Source organism: Leptonotus elevatus, chromosome 21, assembly GCF_054856555.1.
Source record: "Leptonotus elevatus isolate MCC_2025b chromosome 21, RoL_Lele_1.0, whole genome shotgun sequence".
In the NCBI taxonomy this organism is placed as follows: Eukaryota; Metazoa; Chordata; class Actinopteri; order Syngnathiformes; family Syngnathidae; genus Leptonotus; species Leptonotus elevatus.
The window spans coordinates 3,088,816-3,109,171 of NC_141259.1; the positions used below are offsets into that span (position 1 = coordinate 3,088,816).

General features: G+C 40.6%; 1 protein-coding gene across 2 annotated transcripts in view; it reads right to left on the minus strand.

The window, feature by feature from the left end:
- cntnap2a (contactin associated protein 2a) overlaps positions 1–20,356 on the minus strand; it is a 354,486-nt gene that overhangs the window by 176,755 nt on the left and 157,375 nt on the right. For both annotated transcript variants that reach the window (XM_086065802.1, XM_086065801.1), the window contains exons 3-4: positions 14,551–14,744; positions 3,825–3,972 (exon numbers count right to left, since the gene is read on the minus strand). In XM_086065802.1, the coding sequence (XP_085921928.1) occupies positions 3,825–3,972; positions 14,551–14,744 (342 nt within the window). The remainder of the gene's footprint in view (positions 1–3,824; positions 3,973–14,550; positions 14,745–20,356) is intronic.

The following is a 20,356-nucleotide window of genomic DNA, read 5'->3' on the forward strand; positions in this document are numbered from 1 at the left end:
TTATGAGAGGCGAGATAGCTGTTTTCATGTTGACATTAAAAAGCCTGTACGTACATCACACATCATGCATGAGTTTCAAAGAGCGGGCTTAAAATCAACGCTGACAGACCACTGATATTTGAGCTGGGTTCATGTGTACCTGATTGTTTACTATTTTGTCTCAGCTGCTGGACAATATTTTATGTTTGAAAACTAGAACAATTGTATAGGTCTATGGAGGTGAACACACAAGGAAATACTTAAAGTCTGGCCATTTTATAATTGTGTCCCTGCAAGAAGAAGTGTAGCTTAAAAATAATTATATAGTTGCAAAGTTCAGGGCCCTTCTTATATCATACTGGCTGAATATATACAGTGGAATGTCCAAAGTCAAACATCCCAAAAGTTGTACAATTTGGAGTTCAAAGAAAATCTTCTGGAAACGACAACCTTAGAAGAACACATATTTATTCCACTTATAATATTACAAGAGTGTTTGTACAGTGAATTAAGGTTTTTGCATGGTGAAGGGTTCCAGCCTGGAGCAATAATAATTAACTTTTTTTTTTTTAATACCAAAATCTTTCCATCAGTGTCAGAGAGGACCTTTGTTTGACTTAAGAAAAGAAAATGGCCTAAAATATGTAGCTTTATCAAGGTTTTATTTTTGATAAACCACTTCCTGGATATTACCATGGGTACTGATTAAAAAAATAAATGTTAGCAGTTCTGTAGCGTGAAGGACTGCTTCAAAGTATGCTGAATAAGAGATGGGAGTTGTCTCTATGTAGTTTACCCTTCCATCTATCCATCCATCCATTTTCTATACAGTTTATCTTGTTTCAGATGACTTCAGGTGGAAGCCAGATTATACACTGGACTGGTCACCGCACTTCACACCATCTAAGAACTGAACTTTCTGCCTGCTCAGCATTCAGGCGAGTGAATCACCACATCATCAGACATTAACTTTGTTACTTTAGCTGCAGACAACTTAAAAGGTTTGTCTTGATTGTAGCTCAATTTTTGTTAGTAGATTTAAATTACACAACACAAATTTTATTATCACGTCAAACAGTAAGACAAGGTTTAAATTGACACAGCATAATATGCATCCAACTGTTCTGTTATTGACTTGTTTTTCAGGTATGCTTTTCCAACTTTTTACTCCCAAAATTGCTGGTGTTTGACAGGCAGCTCCACTGCTGTGTACATTATTGATCGCTCCAGCCTTAAGAATGAGTGATAGATTTTTTTTAGGCTTACGAGTCTCCCTATACGATTGTCTGAGTAAGACGACTGCTAGCTTTCTATTTGGAAAGTTTTGTTTTTGTGTTAATTCAATCTTTATTGAAAGTATAGCAGATTGATCATTATGCTTCTGGCAAATGCAGTAAATGCATTAGATTTGAAATAATTCTATTTCGATTTGTTGTGGAGGAGGAGGAACAGAGCAGCAGCAGGAGAAATACTGTTGCCAACTTTGCAAGAGATTTATTGACTTTTTGGGCCCCTTTGGTGATTTATTTTCTAACGAGTGACAAATCTAGCAAGCTTTTGGACATACACTTGCTGTTTTCCTCAGAAGAGAGTCAACATTGCTGCCCCATAGGCATATCTATCTCTGCATCTACTCTGCTCACTCACTTCTTCTCTTTCTTACTACTCTTCACGATTTTATATGCAAAGTCACAGTGTCAGCACACATTCTCTTTATAGGAAACTAAGTCACACATTCTCTTTATAGGAAACTAAGTCATAGGATTAAATGCCATTTGTTAATGTTTGTGATGGCTTGAAGTTGTGGTTTTGATTTTAGGAAGTTCATTGGAACGATACTTAACAGGGATAATCATAATAACACTAATAGATGTTTTTTTTTTAGATGTTTGTTTGTGTTGAACTGAGTTTATTGTAGAGTAGAATGATGATGCACTAATTGATGCAACCGTCCAAAGCATTGTTAATTCAATCTCATCTAGTTTGCAGTTTGAACGGAAAACTAAGATAAGCATTACTCATCAGAACATACTTATAGGACATTGGAATCAAAACAAGAGTTCAGTTCAATCAGACAAATTACTCCATTCCATTGACAATAATCGTCACTCTTACCATTTGTTTCACAAGACAGCATAAATGTGAACTCTAAAACCAGTTGGGTCAAAAATAACCTAACTATGGGTCAAACATTGACCAATCTTCTAATTTGACCCAACTTTGAGTCAAGAAATTGGTATTTTAGTGTAAAACAACTAATAAATATTGGTCAAATCCTTTACTTGGGTAAAACAATTGGGTTATTTTGTATAAAACAACTCAGAAAGTTGGGTCAAACTGACCCATAAAGTGGATTGGTCCATTTTTTATCCATAATTGGGTTACTTTTATATATACACTGTATATACAGTATATATTAACAACACAATTTCAAATATTTGTGATGTAACATGCCATGTTCCACATGGATCAGTTCTTGGACCTTTACTTTTTGTTTTGTATATTAATGATTTACATTTGGTTACCACTTCGTTGAAGGGTGTTTTATGTGCTGATGACATGTTTTTTGTAGTAGGGATCACCCGAAACAATTCCTGGATACAGTTGAGAATGAATTACAAATTGTTAAGAAATGATGCAAACAAATTATCACTACATACTAGGAAAACAAAATGCATAATTTTGGGAAAATCCGGTATCAAATGAACGCAGAAAGATTCAAATGAATGAGGTTGAAATTGATACTGTGAGCGAACTTACATTTCTGATAGTAAATTATCTTGGAAATCTCATATAAACTATGTCAAAATGAAAATGTCAAAATCTATTGCTCCAAAAACTCCCTAAAAATATTATATTATTCACTCATATTTCCATATATGATTTACTGTATTGAGGTTTGGGGAAATACTTATAAAACAAATACAAATGCTATTTTCTTGTTGCAAAAGAAAGCAATGCGAATCATTAGTCAAAAACTGTTTAGAGAATCAACTAATCCACTTTTTATTCAGTTAAATATAATACAATGTAATGACATAGTAAGTCTTAACACACTCGGAATGGACAGTTACCACAAAGTATCCAGACATTGTTTAAAGTCAGAGACAAAGAAAATAATCTCAGAGGACCCTTACTATTTGAAAAAACAGAAATACGTACAAATGTTAAAAGTCAGTAAAAGGTGTCAATCTGTGGAACAACTGTTCTGAAAGTATCAAAACCTGTAGGTCATTAAGTATGATGAAAAAACTTTGTAAGGATGGTATGATAATGAGCTATATTATGGAAAGATAATCACAGATTTATTTACCAGCATAATGAAGTTGATGATGTGTGTTGAATGTTTGGTATTTGTTTGGTTAAACCTTGCTGTATGCCCTGTGGCGACTTGTTTTGATTTGTTACTATATAAAATGTACAATTATTGAATGATTGAATATTTCTTATTTTCTTCTATTTTGTAGTGCTAGAGGGGTAGGCACAGAAATGAAAAGCTTTTGCTTCTGCCTACCCCCTTTCGGTTGTATATTTATGGAATTTGTTTGTTTGTTTGTTTGTTTTTTGTTTGTTTTTTAGTTTTAGTTTTTGACCATGTTGAATTTTAATTTTCCAATGAATTAGCAAATTTACTTTTGACCCAACTGTTTTTAGAGTGTGTTCTTGTCTTGCAAGGGTAAAGGTAAAGACTGGTGGTTGTCATGGTAATAATTTATCAGCCTGAGAAATGATTCTTGGTGAAATATACTGTACAATCAGGTAATATGAGTAACTATGATCAAATAGATTAAGACCATACTGAACTAATATGTGTATGCTTGGATGTGTACACAATGTGTACTTACAGTACAAGCAGCCATAGACTTCTATCCGAAGACCAATCCTGCCTTCTTTGCTCCATTCCAGGGGGACGAGCCTCAGGAAGCGAGCCACAATTCCGTGCTGCAGCTCGTGCCGAATTGCACTCTCCGAGTTTGAGTTTCCAGAGAAGGCCTGTGCACATAAACGAGGACGCACATGATGAAATTAAATACATCAAAGCTGTGCGCCTACGGTCAAACAAGAGGCTTTGGGGAGCTAAGAGCAAAAAGTATTTGTTCCGCTCGCCACATCCTGCCCTGAGGAGGCACACACTCACAAAACATACAACATAATTATGAGTCTATATGAGTATTATTATGCCATGAGACAGTCTGACTGCAGGGGATTTGAAGAGGAAATTGTGCCTTGTTGAACTCAAAGTACATGTAAGAAACTCTCTGTTCTATTTCCGTACTTAAAATAGCTCCCTGGAGACTAAATGGGTGCCTGGAGCTGATGTGGTTGACAGTCCCTTTGCCTATAAGACCTGAGTGGTCTGAGCAGTTCAAGCTTTAAGACACTTATTAAGAGTGCCCACTTCCTCATTGGCAACCTTAACACAAAGCATTTTTTCATGAGCATCTGACCCTACAACTGTGGTGCTCTATGCTGAGCTCAACAGGTGTGTGTAGAGATCTTTAAAGGTGCAGGTGGTCAAAGTTGAAAAGAGGGCATATATAAAGAACAATATAAATTAGGTTTGTCAAAATGAGTGCGTTCATTTTGAGTTAAATTAAAGTTCCTTCAACGCCACTACTTTTTTTTAACGCGCAATTAATGACCTCCCCTTACTTGGAAAGCCTGTACAGGGTGAATTTCAGTCACAACACAGCAGACACGTCCATGTCAAAATTTAGCAGTAATAAATTTAATAACAATGCATATATTTGTGGAGAGTGGGGTCAAGTTGTGTTTTACAATTTTAAAAATTTGCAGAATTTCACAAGTAACTCAGCTGTCACCAACATCTTACTAATGCAATTGCGCCATCTGGTGGCAGAAAAATTACCTCAACACAAATCAATATTACACTCATACAGTACAGGACATATTTTTAATTTTAACTCAATTTTATGGATTATTATGAAATTGCCAGTGCTGGGCTTCGTCATTGGAATTGATGATTGATGGAAATGCCTTGAAAAAATGCACTGACTGAGCACAGAGTAAAGCAGGATTACTTCTGTCGATCGCAGTGTGTATACATGATTTTTTTCAATCCGTGTATTTTTGTGAGGCTTCGCATTATCAAGCATTCGCTGAAAGTGCTGAAGGACATGCCAAAAGGTGGACACTCAATCATTAATTCCAGTCAATGATGATGCCCACCTCTGCAAATGACTGTAACAATGACTAAAAGATGCCACCATTATTCTATTAGTTTAATATTTTTTTTACACTTTTATGTTAACAAGAGTATGAAAACTTGGGAACAAATATTTATTGTACATTTTATTGTACATTTTATTGTACATTTTATTGTACATTTTATTGTACATTTTATTGTACATTTTATTGTACATTTTATTGTACATTTGGAACAGATATAACATTTGTGATTAATCATGAGTTAAATATTGAAGTCAGTTTTAATCGCCTGACACCCCTAATATGAATTTAATGTTTGCACAAAATGCTAATTTTGGGCCATTCAATATAAAAGTATAGCTCCCGCTGGACAGTTGGGTAAGCAAATTGAGAGCTCTGTTTATGGAAATGGGAGGTTGATGTGGAGATCATGGCTATGGACAGGGATAGAGTAGTAAGATTGCCTTTTTTTGGTTTGTTATTTTATGCCATCTGATGGATGAACATTTAATAGTTCTCCCAGTGACTAATAGTTGCTGAGATAGATACGGTCAATAAACAAAGATACCTCTTTGATTGAGAGGGGAAAAAATCTCAAAAGAGACACCATGTCATCTTCTACATTTCTTATACATGCATACTCAAGAGTGTTTTGGCCTAAAAGTTTTTGGTTGAATGCAGTGGTAAAAACTCTATAGCTGAAAAGAAAAGACAAAAGAAAGCCATGTGTTTTTCCAGATAAGATGCATGGCAGAAGAGGAACGGAGGGGAACAGACACTTTGCTTTCAAATGACTCCACACTGATCCATGTACAGTACCGCATGCTCCCCGGAAGATAACCTATCTCCACGGGTAAGTCGTGAAGTTCAAACTAAGCTTAGAGCTACTCTACATGCACATTCCCCAAAACAGCGATGAGATATTTCTGTTTTCTGTCTCCCCGGTGCCTTTCCTTCTCTTTTATTTGTAACATTTCTATTTACCCAGGAAAGGTTAACTGAGCATACAAATGCACGCAAATTGTGTATTAGTGCTCTGCTTCACTTTCCCACAGCTGCATATGGCTCTTTGGGGAGGCACTTGGGATGTTTGATACTGTATATTTAGGTGAATGGTTTCAATTCTCCCTCAGAGGCACACAGGGAAACAGACTCAATAACAATTCGTTAGTGTACGAGCAACCCAGGGTTGCTAGCATTACTTTAAAATTTTATTCTGATACAGTTGCTTAATAATGCAATCCAAGTACCATAAAAATAATGTAACATGATTACTTTGAGTTACTTTTGGATTACTTTAATACCAAAATTTATTATGATATTATGATATAAATGTTTATATATTTTTTATAAATTTGTCTGGTATTTTTTGTCTTTATGGATGTTTATTAGGCATGATTTTGAAATGTGGGAGGGTGCACGTATACATTTCACTACGAGCCTGTGCAAAGTAACAGGTCAGGGAACTCAGCATTTCAGACCTGTTGTTGTTCCCCACAAAACAACAACAAAACAATACAGATGCATTATAATGTTGGCCATTGCTTGAAAAGAATGATCAGAAAGCTAAGTAAGGTAAGAGTTTGTGTTGGCCATGTTGTTATTTACAGTCTATTTTGTTAACAGAGTATTTTGTCAAAAAAGTGAATTTATTCAATTTGAATTTGAAAATGACTAAAGCTAAAGAAATGTATTTGACTTGTCAGATAAAACTAAATCAGACTGACACATTATAAACTAATAATCTTTTTTGTGTGCCAAAAACTCAAACTAAAGTGACTGCAAAAAACAAGCACTGCAACAGAAGGCTACCAAAAATGTTCCTTTGTGTGTAAATGTATTCAATGTACACACACATGCAAGAAGATACTGGTACTACGCCTTGCTGTTCACTCATCTCAAAGCCCCCCTTTTTTTTTTCCAGTAACTCTGTATATTTATTCGGAATATGGCTGACTGAGTGCAGAATGCCGCTTTTGTCCATGCAGCCCACTCATTCCTTGTACAGCGAATAAGAGAAAACCCCCCAATGTTTATTTTAATTTTTTTACCTTAACTCAAAAGCTACATCCCCAGTCTCCCAATTCCTGTGATTCCTTCCTTTATTTGTCTATTGTGTCCATCCTACAATTCAGCACTTATCTTGGCTTGGCTGAATGAACAGTCCAATTCAAAAGCATTCTAATGCAGAGCAGGGCAGCAGGAGCAAGGAAAAAGAACAGAAGAGTGGGATGATGAAGATGGGAAAAAATAAGTCACACTTTGGAAAAGTCTGCTTAGTGGACCATTTAATCGCCCCTGCTCCGAAGTCAAATCATTTGCCAGCAGTTTAAAAAAAAAAGGAGTTGGTATGTATGCGAGTGTGTCAACCATAGGAGCCTATTTAAACCAAGTAAAAACAATAAATGCCTCGCAGGAAACCAAAGCACAAGTGAAATTTTAAAGGTCTGTGAACCTTTGAGACTCATTAAAAATGTCTACATATTTATAAGAAATGCAAGAAGTCAAACTAGTGCCTTTGCAATAGTTCTGGTTGTAAAACCTTAGTAGAGTCCCTTTTATTAATGATTTGTCCCAGGCATTGTTCAAGATGTTAAAATCTACAGATGTCAAAAACAGAACATGCTGAGTTTTAACAAGTGATTTGTAAAATCTTGCTTTTCTAGCAGTCAAGGGAAAGCAAACAAAGTTTGTTTGCAAAGTGGTGATGAGAGAACTGGAACAAACAAATAAAACAGATGGTCAAAAAACAACAAGAAAAAAATGTTATACCATCTGTTTAAACTCGCTAATGTTGACATTGAGGCCACATTTGATCATCAGCTTTTACTTATTAAGCAGGATATCTCAGTGTCCATTTTTTTCTCTTTTTGTTTAACATTAGAGAGACTCTCCAGGCGGAAGGGCAAAAGCCCTTTCCTGGCATTTGATTGTTGTTGCTGGAACAGTCAAGCGCTCTAGACCGCTCCGGACACACGCCCATTGTGTGCAACCTTCCCTAACAGTGCCAGGGGAAATCACTGTGGCCTGGTCTGGTCTTTTGTTTTCATCGACAAGTGTATGGGACAAAGCAGGGCCATTGAAGAAATTGCAGTTTCTGTGAAGCTCTAAGGATGGTTTTGTAGGCTATGTTGTGCCAAGAAAACTGAACAAACTGTGGTAATACCATATTTAATGGAGCACCACCAATAGAGCCAGAGATGTTATACATTCTACTGGACTGCTTCAACTCTTATAAATTGCTTAATCCAACTCATATATGACCCTCTGCTGAACCAACCAATGGAGCATCTGCTCCTGTATAGAGAAATTGTGGTGACGTGTTGTCACTTAGCTTAGAAACCAATAGATATGATAAAAACATGTTGCAATGTTACGCTAGTATCCCCCTCCCCCACCTCAAAGTTGTGTAGGTGCATTCTTCAGCAAAGTGGTACTGCTTAAATTGGGCTTTTTTCTCTCCATTTTTTTGGAGGTTATTCCACTGGAATGTTATGTGACATCGCTCTCTTCTCTGTCTTTAGTCCAGAGCAGGTGCAAGTATTTACAGTTTGCTGTATGTGAGTTGAGTATGGACTACAGACTGAAAAAGTGCTGAGTTCTAAGTTTAGTTTTTGTGTTTACACCTGGCCGTAAAAATTGCATACAAAATCAAACCAAATGATCGAAAGTGTGAATAAAATGCATATTAGAAAAATAGGAAATTATCAACAGAAACATAACTTTTTCAGCGATTTCTGGGACCCAAATTTAGTGATGAATTGGATTCTGTTCAACACTGTAGCACATTTTGGGTTCCAACCAAAATTACACGAGAATATAAACCGATTTGTTATAGTCCTCACGAAACTTTAAATTGTGTGCCTGTGGCGCTCAAAGTGGAAATTCACAATTTTTTACTGGTGAATAGAAAGTAGCGCAAATGCTCCATATACTTGCTCTATCGTTACTTGGCTTTTCCTTTCTAAAAAAAAATCTGAAAATGACTCATTGACAATATGATAAGGTAGCCAAATCTATCTGAGGGATTCACACAATAGAAAAGCTAAACAAAGATCAGATTGGCATGCCGGATGAAAAGATAAGCAGTGAGAAAAAGCAACAGAATTCAGTCCACTGGAGCATAAATCCAGGTGTGTGATTTATCAGAAAACACTCTGCAGCTCTTATAACTTAATTAGTTATCCACCACTGAGACACACACTATTCAAAACTTCACTATTCATTTACCTGACAAAGCACAGTCTAGCAGCGGTGTCCTTGTGAGAACACACACGACTTATTCACGTTTATACACAAACACGCCCAGAGGACAGTTGTTTACATGCGTGGCGGCAAGAGTTACTCCCGTTCACATGCTCATTTGGAATAACCCATTCGGACCGCGATGCGCGGACAACGTAATTACGTAAATTACGTCATTTCCGCTTTTAACTTACTATACGGTCAATAAAATACATTATATTTATGTCACTAACCGCGCTAAATAAAGTAGTCGGTTTCCTCCACGCTCCAGAAGTGAGGTTCTTTGCTGCGAGGGTCATGTTTCTTGACAACGGCTTGAGTATTTTCAGTGGGTTACACGCCAGAAGCACAGACTTATATACTTGTATTTACCATATGAGTATATAGGCACAAACTGTTGCCTTTTTCCCATAGAGGCACAAAATAACGTGAAAACGCAGCAGAAAAATTATTCAAGGGAGGCTCCTTAAGCAAGTACAACGGAGCTGCACATACAAGTCATGACTACATAGACCAAGATTCCTTGCAAATCAAATAAGTGAAGAAGAAAAAAAAAAGTCGAAGAAGAAAACAGTGAGAATGCGCACAGCAAAAAACATTTGCCCCGATCGATCGAGGTATTCTGAATGCATTTATATGAGCAAGAATTCCGGTTATGAAAGGAGCAGCCCAGGGGGGTTATTGCGTGTGTTTACATGGTCTTACAAAAATAGTTATTGCCTGCATGTAAACTTAGTCACTGTTCAGAAATATTATCAACAACATAGACACCATGTTGTTAAATTATTACAGTCAAAATCTACTAATCGAATCAACAACCTGTAAAACCACCCATTTCCTGTGTCAATTAGCATGAGAAAATGTACCTTAGTTTTATTCCCAGGTTAAATATCTCCAGACAAGCTCAATCAAATGTCTAAACTGCAAATGTAAATTCAAACAATACATTTTCTTTCCTCCTGCCTCAACGTTAAAAAAATGGGTATATATACACATTTCACAGGTAGGCGGTGATACTTTTATATAGCCTCAATGGGGAGGAACGGAAAAGGCAATTCCTGTGAAAATTAAAGCGTAATGAAAGAGGAATATCATGAGAACAGGCAAACATAAGGAATGCTGTACTCCCTCGGCATAAGACTGTTTTGAAAGGGATAGTGTAAGACAAGGTGGGGTAAGGCACAGAGCAAAATACACCTGAAAGTAACCAAACATCTAAATGTTCAGACAAGACAAAGAATAATTGCATATTTACTGCACCACTGAAGTTGTTACATAAACGCTAACTTTTATATCTTCAAGGACGTACTTTATAGACCACCTGTGGATATGTGGAAATTAAAGCGTGCATCTAGCAATGACACACACATTAGTTGCACTGAGGCTTGTTTGGAGGATGCTGAGAGCTTTCATGGTTACTATTATTCACTTGCTTTCTGCCCTGTTTTCTTTGAGCGTGGGCTAAATGGATCAGAGGCCAGCTGACAAGATAACAAGGACACTAATATGTTTCCTAGAGCAGATGCTTGGAACATTATTTGGGCTCAACGTCTCTGCTCATCTCAAAATATCTCCACCACTCCATTCCCTCCCTGACTGGTAAAAAAAAACAACAACAAAAACATCCCCGTTGGATTATTTTGATGAGGGGAAAATGCATTTATAGTAAGCGCTACCTTGACTTGTGCCATGGTTAAAAGCAAATACTTTATATGGGCAATATTTAATGCATTTTAAATTAATACAAAAAAATGTTGCATGATTTGGACATATTTTACAGACAAGGAATCACTTAGATGTATATCTGTAGCAACAGGAAGGAAAAATACATCAGATAATCGTTTTAGGTTCGACTAAGCCGCAAAATACATGTAGGACTATTTTTCATTCTATGCTGACGAAGCATTATTAATGTGTCCCCGTTTGATGCACGATCGGCTTAAGACTTGTGGCTGTGGCTGTGGTGGTTTATTAGATACATATATTACTGCCAGGTGGCCTGGTTGACTTACAGCTTCAAGCTTCTCATCCATACGAAACAACAGTGGAAAAGACTAAGGCCATGCGAGAATTGGCTGGGCCAAATCTATGAGAAGAAAATTAAGTTATTTGAATGAAATGATGTTTAATATGCAGCAATTGCTATTTTTCCATGCCCTAAAGAGTCTCTGTTTCATATTTAGGTGCTCATCACCCCACTGAGACTTGCAATGCTTAAAATTGAAGATGCAAATGGGCAAAAATAGGTAGAGAACTTCCAGTAACAATAAATACTTAATCAATTAAAATTGTACTTGCATTTGTTGAATGGGTATTTTTAGAATGTTTTATAAAGTAGTTTAACCAATAATTTTTTTTAAAATCCTTTGTCAATACAGACAAATTCAATATTCTAACTATTTAGCTAATTAGAAGGCTATGAATGAAGATCAGTGATCTTCTTAAAATTGCCACACAGATGAATAGGAAAGTCAAGAAAAACAAAGAATGAGTATAACAAATATGTTCCAATAGTGTGCAGCTTTTTACTTGTTACTGTTGATTGCATGAATGTAAACATCAATTGTCTGGATGTCACTGTGTTCATAATTTACAACACCTGTATTACATCAAGGGAGAATGTATCATACATGCACAAATCACAGCTTCGTCACAGCTGGGGGGGTTGCATAGTCAAGTGTAATTGTGGCAAAACATACATTCTGACTATAAATCCTTGACAACCTACTCAATGTTGCAAATAGTGTTTAAATTACCACACTCATCCGTCAATGTCATTATGACTCTGCAGTTTCACAAAACCAATTATGAACTGTTTATCAGTGATCTTCCTTGGGGAATCACTGAGCCAATACAGTGACATTGTCTGTATGAAAGGACATTTATTCCTTGGGAGTAATGCTTACTTATCAGGCCCACTTCTGATCGGCAGCGATGGAGACACAAGATCTGGGTTAGCATGTTAATTCTTTCCCCCTCAATTTTAATACAAACACTGTATAATAAGTTAAGTGGGTGACCCAATTACTGTATAGCCTAAATAAATACTAGTGAGCGGCATGATGAATAAGTGGGTAGCACATCTGCATCACAGTTCTAAAGTTGGGGATTTTGCATGTTCTTCCAATGCTTGTATGGAATTTCTCTGGATTGGCTTCCTCTCACTTGCCAAAAACATTCACTGGTGCTTTGATGCCGCAGAGTTAACCTGAGGAAAGGGTCTCCTTTTTAGTTTTAAATAGTTCATTTCAACTCCAGGATCCCTTGTCATACCCTGGCCAACGGTAGAATCCACGGTGTTTTTCTAGCTTTGGTCAAGTACATCCGTCTGTATTGTGTCGTAGCTAGCTAGCTAGCGCTAAGCTAACCTGTCGTCTCCTGTCCGTCATCCAAATGGCTAAACTCCCTTTGAATGCTGCTGAGAGCATGTGAGGCCAGCAGTGAAGTAATAGAAACAAACAACCAGTCAAACATGTCTTTGTGACAATACAGGGGACAATATGCTCTTACTCAAATCCGAAAATTCAGATTTGGCGTTCATTTTTAACGGGCAATTCACATCTGTCACACCACATCAATTCAAGTCACCACTGATTCGTGCACAGCCCTATTGTGTATTGTGCATGTCAGGTTAATTGAACACTCTAAAATTGTCCCTAGGTGTGATTGTGAGTATGAATGGTTGTTCGTCTCTGTGTGCCCTGTTATTGGCTGGCAACCAGTTCACTGTGTACCCCGCCTACTGCCCGAAGCCAGCTGGGATAGGCTCCATCACCTCCGCGACCCTAGTGAGGAATAAGCGGTTAAGAAAATGGATGGATATATATATATATATATATATATATACACACACACAAATACAATCACTTTTTGAGCAGTAAGGTCTTACTGAATGTCCTTGTATTTGATCTATTTTAGCATATAAGAGGCAATGAATGTGAAAAGCAAAGTGTACATACATTATGTGTTGTGTCATACATAAAAAGCAAGCAGTAGTTTCCCCAAACAACAGGGAGATTAATGTGTTTTGGAGCGTTAGCAGAAATCACAGAGGCAATGAATCACTGTTAATAGCAAAATGCAAACACTTTGAAATATATAATCGCAACTAATAGTTATGATGCAGAACACATAAACAACAGCTTAATTTACTTTTTGCCATAAAAGTCCACATTTTTCACCCTGAATCGACCTGAATGGCCACAAGCTGGGCTTAGCACAGGCATTTAAAAAAACAAAAACAAGCATTGCTGATAGTTTCTCACCTACTAAACATAATTATTGGCCTTGCATACTAATAAAAAGAGGAGGAATGTTCGCTGCCAAGCCATTATTTTTTCTTTTTTGGTAATCTGTCCATGTTTCTGCAATTTTAGAGCGTGTTTACTTTTTAAATCTGCAACGTGTTCTCGTTGGATTTGGTGTTGCTATCTTATCTGTATTTGTATATCTTGTTGTTCCCAGCCTCCTGGTTACATACGTGAGACACAAGCATGAAAACAATGTCCTTTAATGTCTTGTGTCCTTGACTGTAATAACTTAACATAAATTAAATTGAATCATGGGTCTCATGACACAATAGTTCCCATAGTGTGAGTGTTCTGCTGTGACCTTGCTCAATTAGATGAAATGTTTTTGTCTGGTTTCTTTCTAGACACCTTTGAATATCATATTTTAGATTTAGGTGTATTGTTGTAGACCAATGACGGCTCTTTTGTCTTCTGTGGCACTTGATATAATGTAATGGTGAATGGAGTAGGCCATTAGCCAATGATAGGCCACTGTCAGAAAGTGGATGTACAAATAATAGAGAATGGCTCATTTGAAGATAAGATACAAGATGAAAAAAATGGAAAATGGTCAGAGAGACCACATCAATAATTTAAGGGGAAGAAAAAGTATTTATATCAATGCATTAGCACAGTGAATGATTCAGGGCCATTTTGTTTACTCATGTACGATGAGTCTATACAAAGACGGACAAGAAACAAAGACATTTGTGAATCAAACCAAACTTGGCTGAACCACAAAATCCCCAAAGCTGCAAAGGGAAGCAGCCCGCAGTCTACACCACACACACTGCCAATACAATAACAACTATTGGACGAGACACACATTGGATCAGAATGACACAAACATAAACAATGCAGCACTCACCCAAATGTTGCCATCCTGGTGATAAGGTTTCCAGTTTCTTCCTGTGTCACTGTAGAGCAGACGGTAGCGTGTTGTCCAATCGGAACTGCTGTAGCGACCTTGTGTGGCTATGCCACTCAGTTGCTTTCTGGAACCCAGGTCCACCTGCAGCCACTGGTAGTGATCACTATCGAGTGGAGACCATCCACCAGCACCTGAACAGTTCATGACATTTAAAAATAAGTTCAAGTTTGTAGTAGGCCCCTCTAACATATGATTGCAAGAAAACTATCAAGTTAAATTAATAATAAAATGTAAAACTGTCACACCGCGGTGAGGTTGTCTTGTCATTTCCTGTTTTATTTTGAAAATTCTGACTCCTTTCGTTTCAGGTCACTTGCCCTTCCTCGTGTGGTATCAGTGTCAACCCTGATTCCTGATTGTGTCCACCTGTTTCCCATTACCCTCATGTGTTAAATGGTCTGCGTCTCCCCTGTCTTGTGCCTAAGTGTTTTCGTCAGAGCCAGTCATAGTCCTCAGCCTTGTTGTCCTGTATCTTGTCATGACTTTGGTTTGTATTTTTGTAGAGATGGGACAATGAAGCCTTGTGAAGCTTTTGAGGCTTTCGGCTGATTGATTTGGAAAAAGAGTCGAAGTTTCAAAGCCCCATAAGATAGATCGTACCGGTGACATCTGGTGGTCAGCTGGAGTCATAGCAGCTATAATCTTCAAAGTGATTCGCCTGATTGATTTATATTCCAACATAACACCAGTACATTCAGTCTTACATTTGTGTCTGTCTAATGATCATCAAGTGTGTCAATATTTTGACACTGTACCAGTACTATGGTTCAATGTGATGTCCTGTTACTCATTAGATTTTTATAAACATGATTTGGATATGACACAAGTGCGCTGTGAAGCCAGATGACAAGTATTTCAACATCAGTCTTTGGGAGATGTGACTGAGGGTCTTGGAGAAGCGCTTATAGCAACTCGGTGGAAAATACTTGGGTCAAGCCTGTATCTTCTACACACGATTTAAAAATAATGCATAATTGGAAACTTTAAATGCATCATTGTGGGAGTACTTTTGTTGGAAACATACCGAATAACTAACTTTTCCAGGTGAACATAAAGTGAAGCAGATATCTACATGAGGGAATTGTGCTTGTGCTACAGTGAAAATAAAGCAAATAGTATGTACATGAGGGAATTGTGCTTGTGCCCAACTTTTTATATTTTTTTGTTTTACAAGTTCTTATTCAAGAACAATATTTGCTCTATTGTGTTCGGCTTCAGCTGACACCGCGCCAAAAGGTTTGAATCAGTTACGTAATTTCCGGTATCTCATTAGCGCGCATAAAGCCGCATACGTCATCAGCACGTGATCACGGAGGTTTGATCGGGGCTTTTGATACATTGTTTCGAGCAGTCTGTCTCACTCGGCTGACACATGCTCCGGAGTCTCAGTGTCAAACGTCCCATCTCTATATTTTTGTATAGCCACAATATGGTTTTGTTAAGGAATGATTTTGTTTCGTTTGTAGTTTAAACATCCTCCCTTTTTGGAGCGCCTTTAGTTAACTTTTAATAGCCTTTGTTTTTTCCCTCTAAACGAGGAGTTTTTTGTTTAATAAATATTTGCCTTGGCCTCAAACCCCTATCTCTGCGTCTGAGTCCTAAAACTGCCACGGCGTGTCAGTACACTTAGGCCAGTATGGACCCAGCAGAGAGGGAGCAAGTGGCTGCAGCGCTGCGAGCTCAGGAAGCCCGTCTCTCCCAGCAAGAGGGATTTCAGACAACCATGGCAGCGCACATGGTCCAGCTCACAGCACAGGTACGGGACCTTCAGGGTCGCACCACTAGCCCCCCTGCCGTGCCAGAGACTCAAGCAGCCATGCCGATTCCGCCCGTGCCGTATGCCGGGTCGGGGATCAAGCTAGCCTCCCCTGAGCGATTCTCTGGGGAGCCAGGACAATGCAAGGCATTTTTGACTGACTGTGACATTCATTTTGAGCACTCCCCCCAGGCCTTTCCCACAGATCGATCCCGGGTGGCTTTCATGATTTCCCAACTGACTGGGAGAGCCAGAGCCTGGGCCACGGCAGAGTGGGCACGCAGTTCCCCACTCTGCGGCTCCGTCACGGACTTCCGAGCCGCCCTTCAGAGGGTTTTTGATCCAGTCTGTTCAGACCGGAAAAAGGCCCGGCAGCTAAGCAGCCTGAAACAAGGAAAAGACTCCGTGAGCGACTACTCCATCCGCTTCCGCACTCTCGCGGCAGAGAGTGGCTGGAACTCTACGGCGCTCTATGACGTCTTCCTCAAGGGCCTGGCAACGTCCATCCAAGAACTGCTCATCTCAGTTGACTCCCTCATCGCCCTTGCCATCCGGAAGGATCATTGGTTGCAGGAGGTTACACATTGCCGCAGTCACAGGGCAAGGACGATGGAGGGATCCCCGCTCTTCCAAGCATCGGGTGTGTCGGCTCCTCTCGGTTCCTCGTCAGTTCAGCGCCAACACGTTCCCTTGGGACCAGAGGAGGAGCCCATGCAACTGGGCAGAGCGCGGCTTTTGCAGGTGGAGAGACGGCGCCGACAGCTGGAAGGGCTGTGCTTTTACTGCGGAAACCAAGATCACCTCGTGGCCGCCTGCCCAGCCAAAAGGACCAAAGCAGTGAGTCAAGTTACGACTCCAGTGTCGGTCCCACGAAAACTCACTCAAGTAAAAATCATTCACCGCACCACTTCCACAGACCTCCATGCCCTGATAGACTCTGGGGCAGATGAGAGCCTGATAGACTGGGGGCTTGTGAGACATTTTGGTGCCAAGACTGAGCCGCTAATTAAGCCCATTAAGGCTAGGGCACTAAATGGTAGTGAGTTATTCACCATTACACACATCACAGAACCCATCCAGCTCCAAGTTGGCAAACATAAGGAGCACCTAGTTTTTCATGTGTTTCAGTCTCCTTCACAGACTCTGGTCCTGGGACACCCATGGTTGTGTGAACACAACCCCCATGTAAACTGGTTGACTGGTGAAGTACTGGAATGGGGAAATAATTGTGTGAGCCATGGGGTTGGTTCACCAAATCGGGAAGCGGACATTACGACTGTTAATCATATTTTTGTTAAATCCCTCAGACTCTTGAGTACCCAAATCTGAGCATCGTGCCTCCTTGCTACCATCACCTCCAGGAGATATTCAACAAGACCAAAGCCATGTCGCTCCCACCGCATAGTTCCTATGACTGTGCCATAGAGTTGACTCCAGGTTCCACCATTCCCAAGGGACGCCTATATTCTGTTTCAGGACCAGAGAAGGCGGCCCTGAAGGAATACATCGAAACTTCCCTGAAGGCTGGACTGATTCGTCCTTCGTCATCACCAGCGGGAGCGGGTTTTTTTTTTTTGTGGGGAAAAAGGATGGTTCCTTACGGCCTTGTATAGACTATAGCCTCCTTAATGACATTACAATAAAAAACCGTTACCCCCTTCCTCTCATGTCATCCGTGTTTGAAAATCTTCAACAAGCTACAATCTTTACCAAATTGGACTTGCGCAATGCATACCATCTCATTAGGATCCGGGAGGAGGATGAATGGAAAACAGGGTTTAATACACCTAGTGGCCATTACGAATACCTAGTCATGCCCTTTGGTCTCACTAATGCTCCTGCTGTTTTCCAGGCCATGATTAATGACGTTTTGAGAGACTTTCTGGACCAGTTTGTGTACGTTTATTTAGACGACATACTTTTATACGCTTCAGATCTAGCCACACATCAAATCCATGTTTCCAAGGTTCTTCAAAGACTGCTTGAGAACAAACTTTGTCAAGGCAGAGAAAAGTGTTTTTCATGCCAAAACCATCTCCTTCCTAGGCTTTGTCATAGCCCCTGGGAAGGTACAGATGGATCAGGCTAAAAGTAGCGCCGTGAGGGAGTGGCCCACACCTGTTAGCCGCAAGAAGGTTCAGCAATTCCTTGGGTTTGCTAACTTTTACAGACGCTTCATCAGAGGGTTCAGCGCAATAGCTGCCCCTCTGCATGCCCTCACCTCCCCTCTGGTGAGGTTCAGCTGGTCACCGGAGGCAGAAGCCGCATTTCAAGCACTCAAACAACGCTTTGTAACAGCACCAATCCTCACAATGCCAGATCCACAGCGGCAATTTGTTGTGGAAGTGGACGCGTCCAATGAGGGGATCGGAGCTGTCCTGTCTCAGCGTGCAGAGAAGGATGGAAAGATGCATCCCTGTGCCTTCTTGTCACGACGACTATCCAAGGCAGAGTGTAACTATGATGTTGGGGACAGAGAGCTTCTGGCTGTCAAAATTGCTTTGGAAGAATGGAGGCACTGGTTCGAGGGGCGAAGCATCCGTTTGTGGTCTGGACCGATAACAAGAACCTGGAATACATACGCAAAGCCAAGAGACTTAACCCACGCCAGGCCAGGTGGCCGCTGTTCTTTAACCGTTTTTCCTTCTCTCTCACTTACAGGCCGGGGTCTCGTAACGTCAAGCCCGATGCCCTGTCTCGTCTCTATGACCCCGAGCCTGTAGCTAAGGAACCAGAGACCATCCTTTCGCCGAACCGTGTGGTTGGAGCCGTGTCATGGCAAATCGAGAGGGATGTTAAACAAGTCAACGGTCAGGCAACTCCACCAAATGGATGCCCGCTTAATAGACTATTTGTCCCAGTGCAGCTGCGCCCACAGGTGATCCATTGGGCCCACACCTCACTTCTTTCCTGTCATCCAGGAGTCCGACGGACAATGTACGCCATCTCCCGGCGATTCTGGTGGCCTTCCATGGAGCCGGAGGTCCGAGAGTACATCGAGGCCTGCTCGGTATGTGCCCGAAATAAGTCATCCACCAGATCACGAATGGGCCTGCTGCAGCCCCTTCCCATTCCTTCCAGACCATGGGCAGAAATATCCCTGGACTTTGTCACAGGACTCCCCATCTCCCGAGGTAAAACCACAGTTCTCACTGTAGTCGACAGATTTTCTAAAATGGTCAGATTCATAGCCTTGCCTAAGTTTCCCTCAGGCAAGGAAACGGCTGAGGTCATGATTAACCACGTCTTTCGAGTTCATGGGTTCCCCAGAGACATTGTGTCTGACCGGGGGCCCCAGTTTGTGTCTCACTTCTGGATGGAGTTTTGCCGCTTAATCGGCGCCAAAGCCAGCCTAACCTTAGGTTACCACCCTGAGGCTAACGGCCAGTCAGAGCGCCTCAACCAACAGTTAGAAACCGGTCTCCGGTGCCTAGTCTCCCAGAATCCTGCAATGTGGAGCAAACACCTGGTCTGGGTTGAGCTTGCCCATAACTCACTGCCTACTTCTGCCACAGGACTCACCCCATTCAAATGTGTTTTTGGCTATGATCCCCCCTTCTTTGCCAACCTGGAGTCTGAGGCCTCTGTTCCTTCTGCCCACGCCTTGGTCCGCCGCTGCCATAGCATCTGGGCAGCCGCTCGGCTCAGGTACTGGAGCGCCAGAGGGACAGAGTCAAGCGAGCAGCTGATCAAAAGAGGAGACCTGCTCCAGCATACCAGCTGGGGGATAAAGTGTGGCTGTCCTCCAAGAACCTTCACTTGAAGGTGCCATGCCAAAAGTTGGCACCACGGTTTGTGGGCCCGTACCCCATCTCCAAGGTGATCAACCCGGCCGCTGTCCGTCTTCGCCTGCCTCGGTCCCTTCGTGTTCATCCAACGTTCCACGTTAGCCAAGTCAAGCCGGTCAGGGAGAGTCCCCTGGTTCCGGCTCCTTCGCCCCCGCCGCCTCCTGTGATTGTGGATGGGGGCCCCGTCTACAAAGTGAAG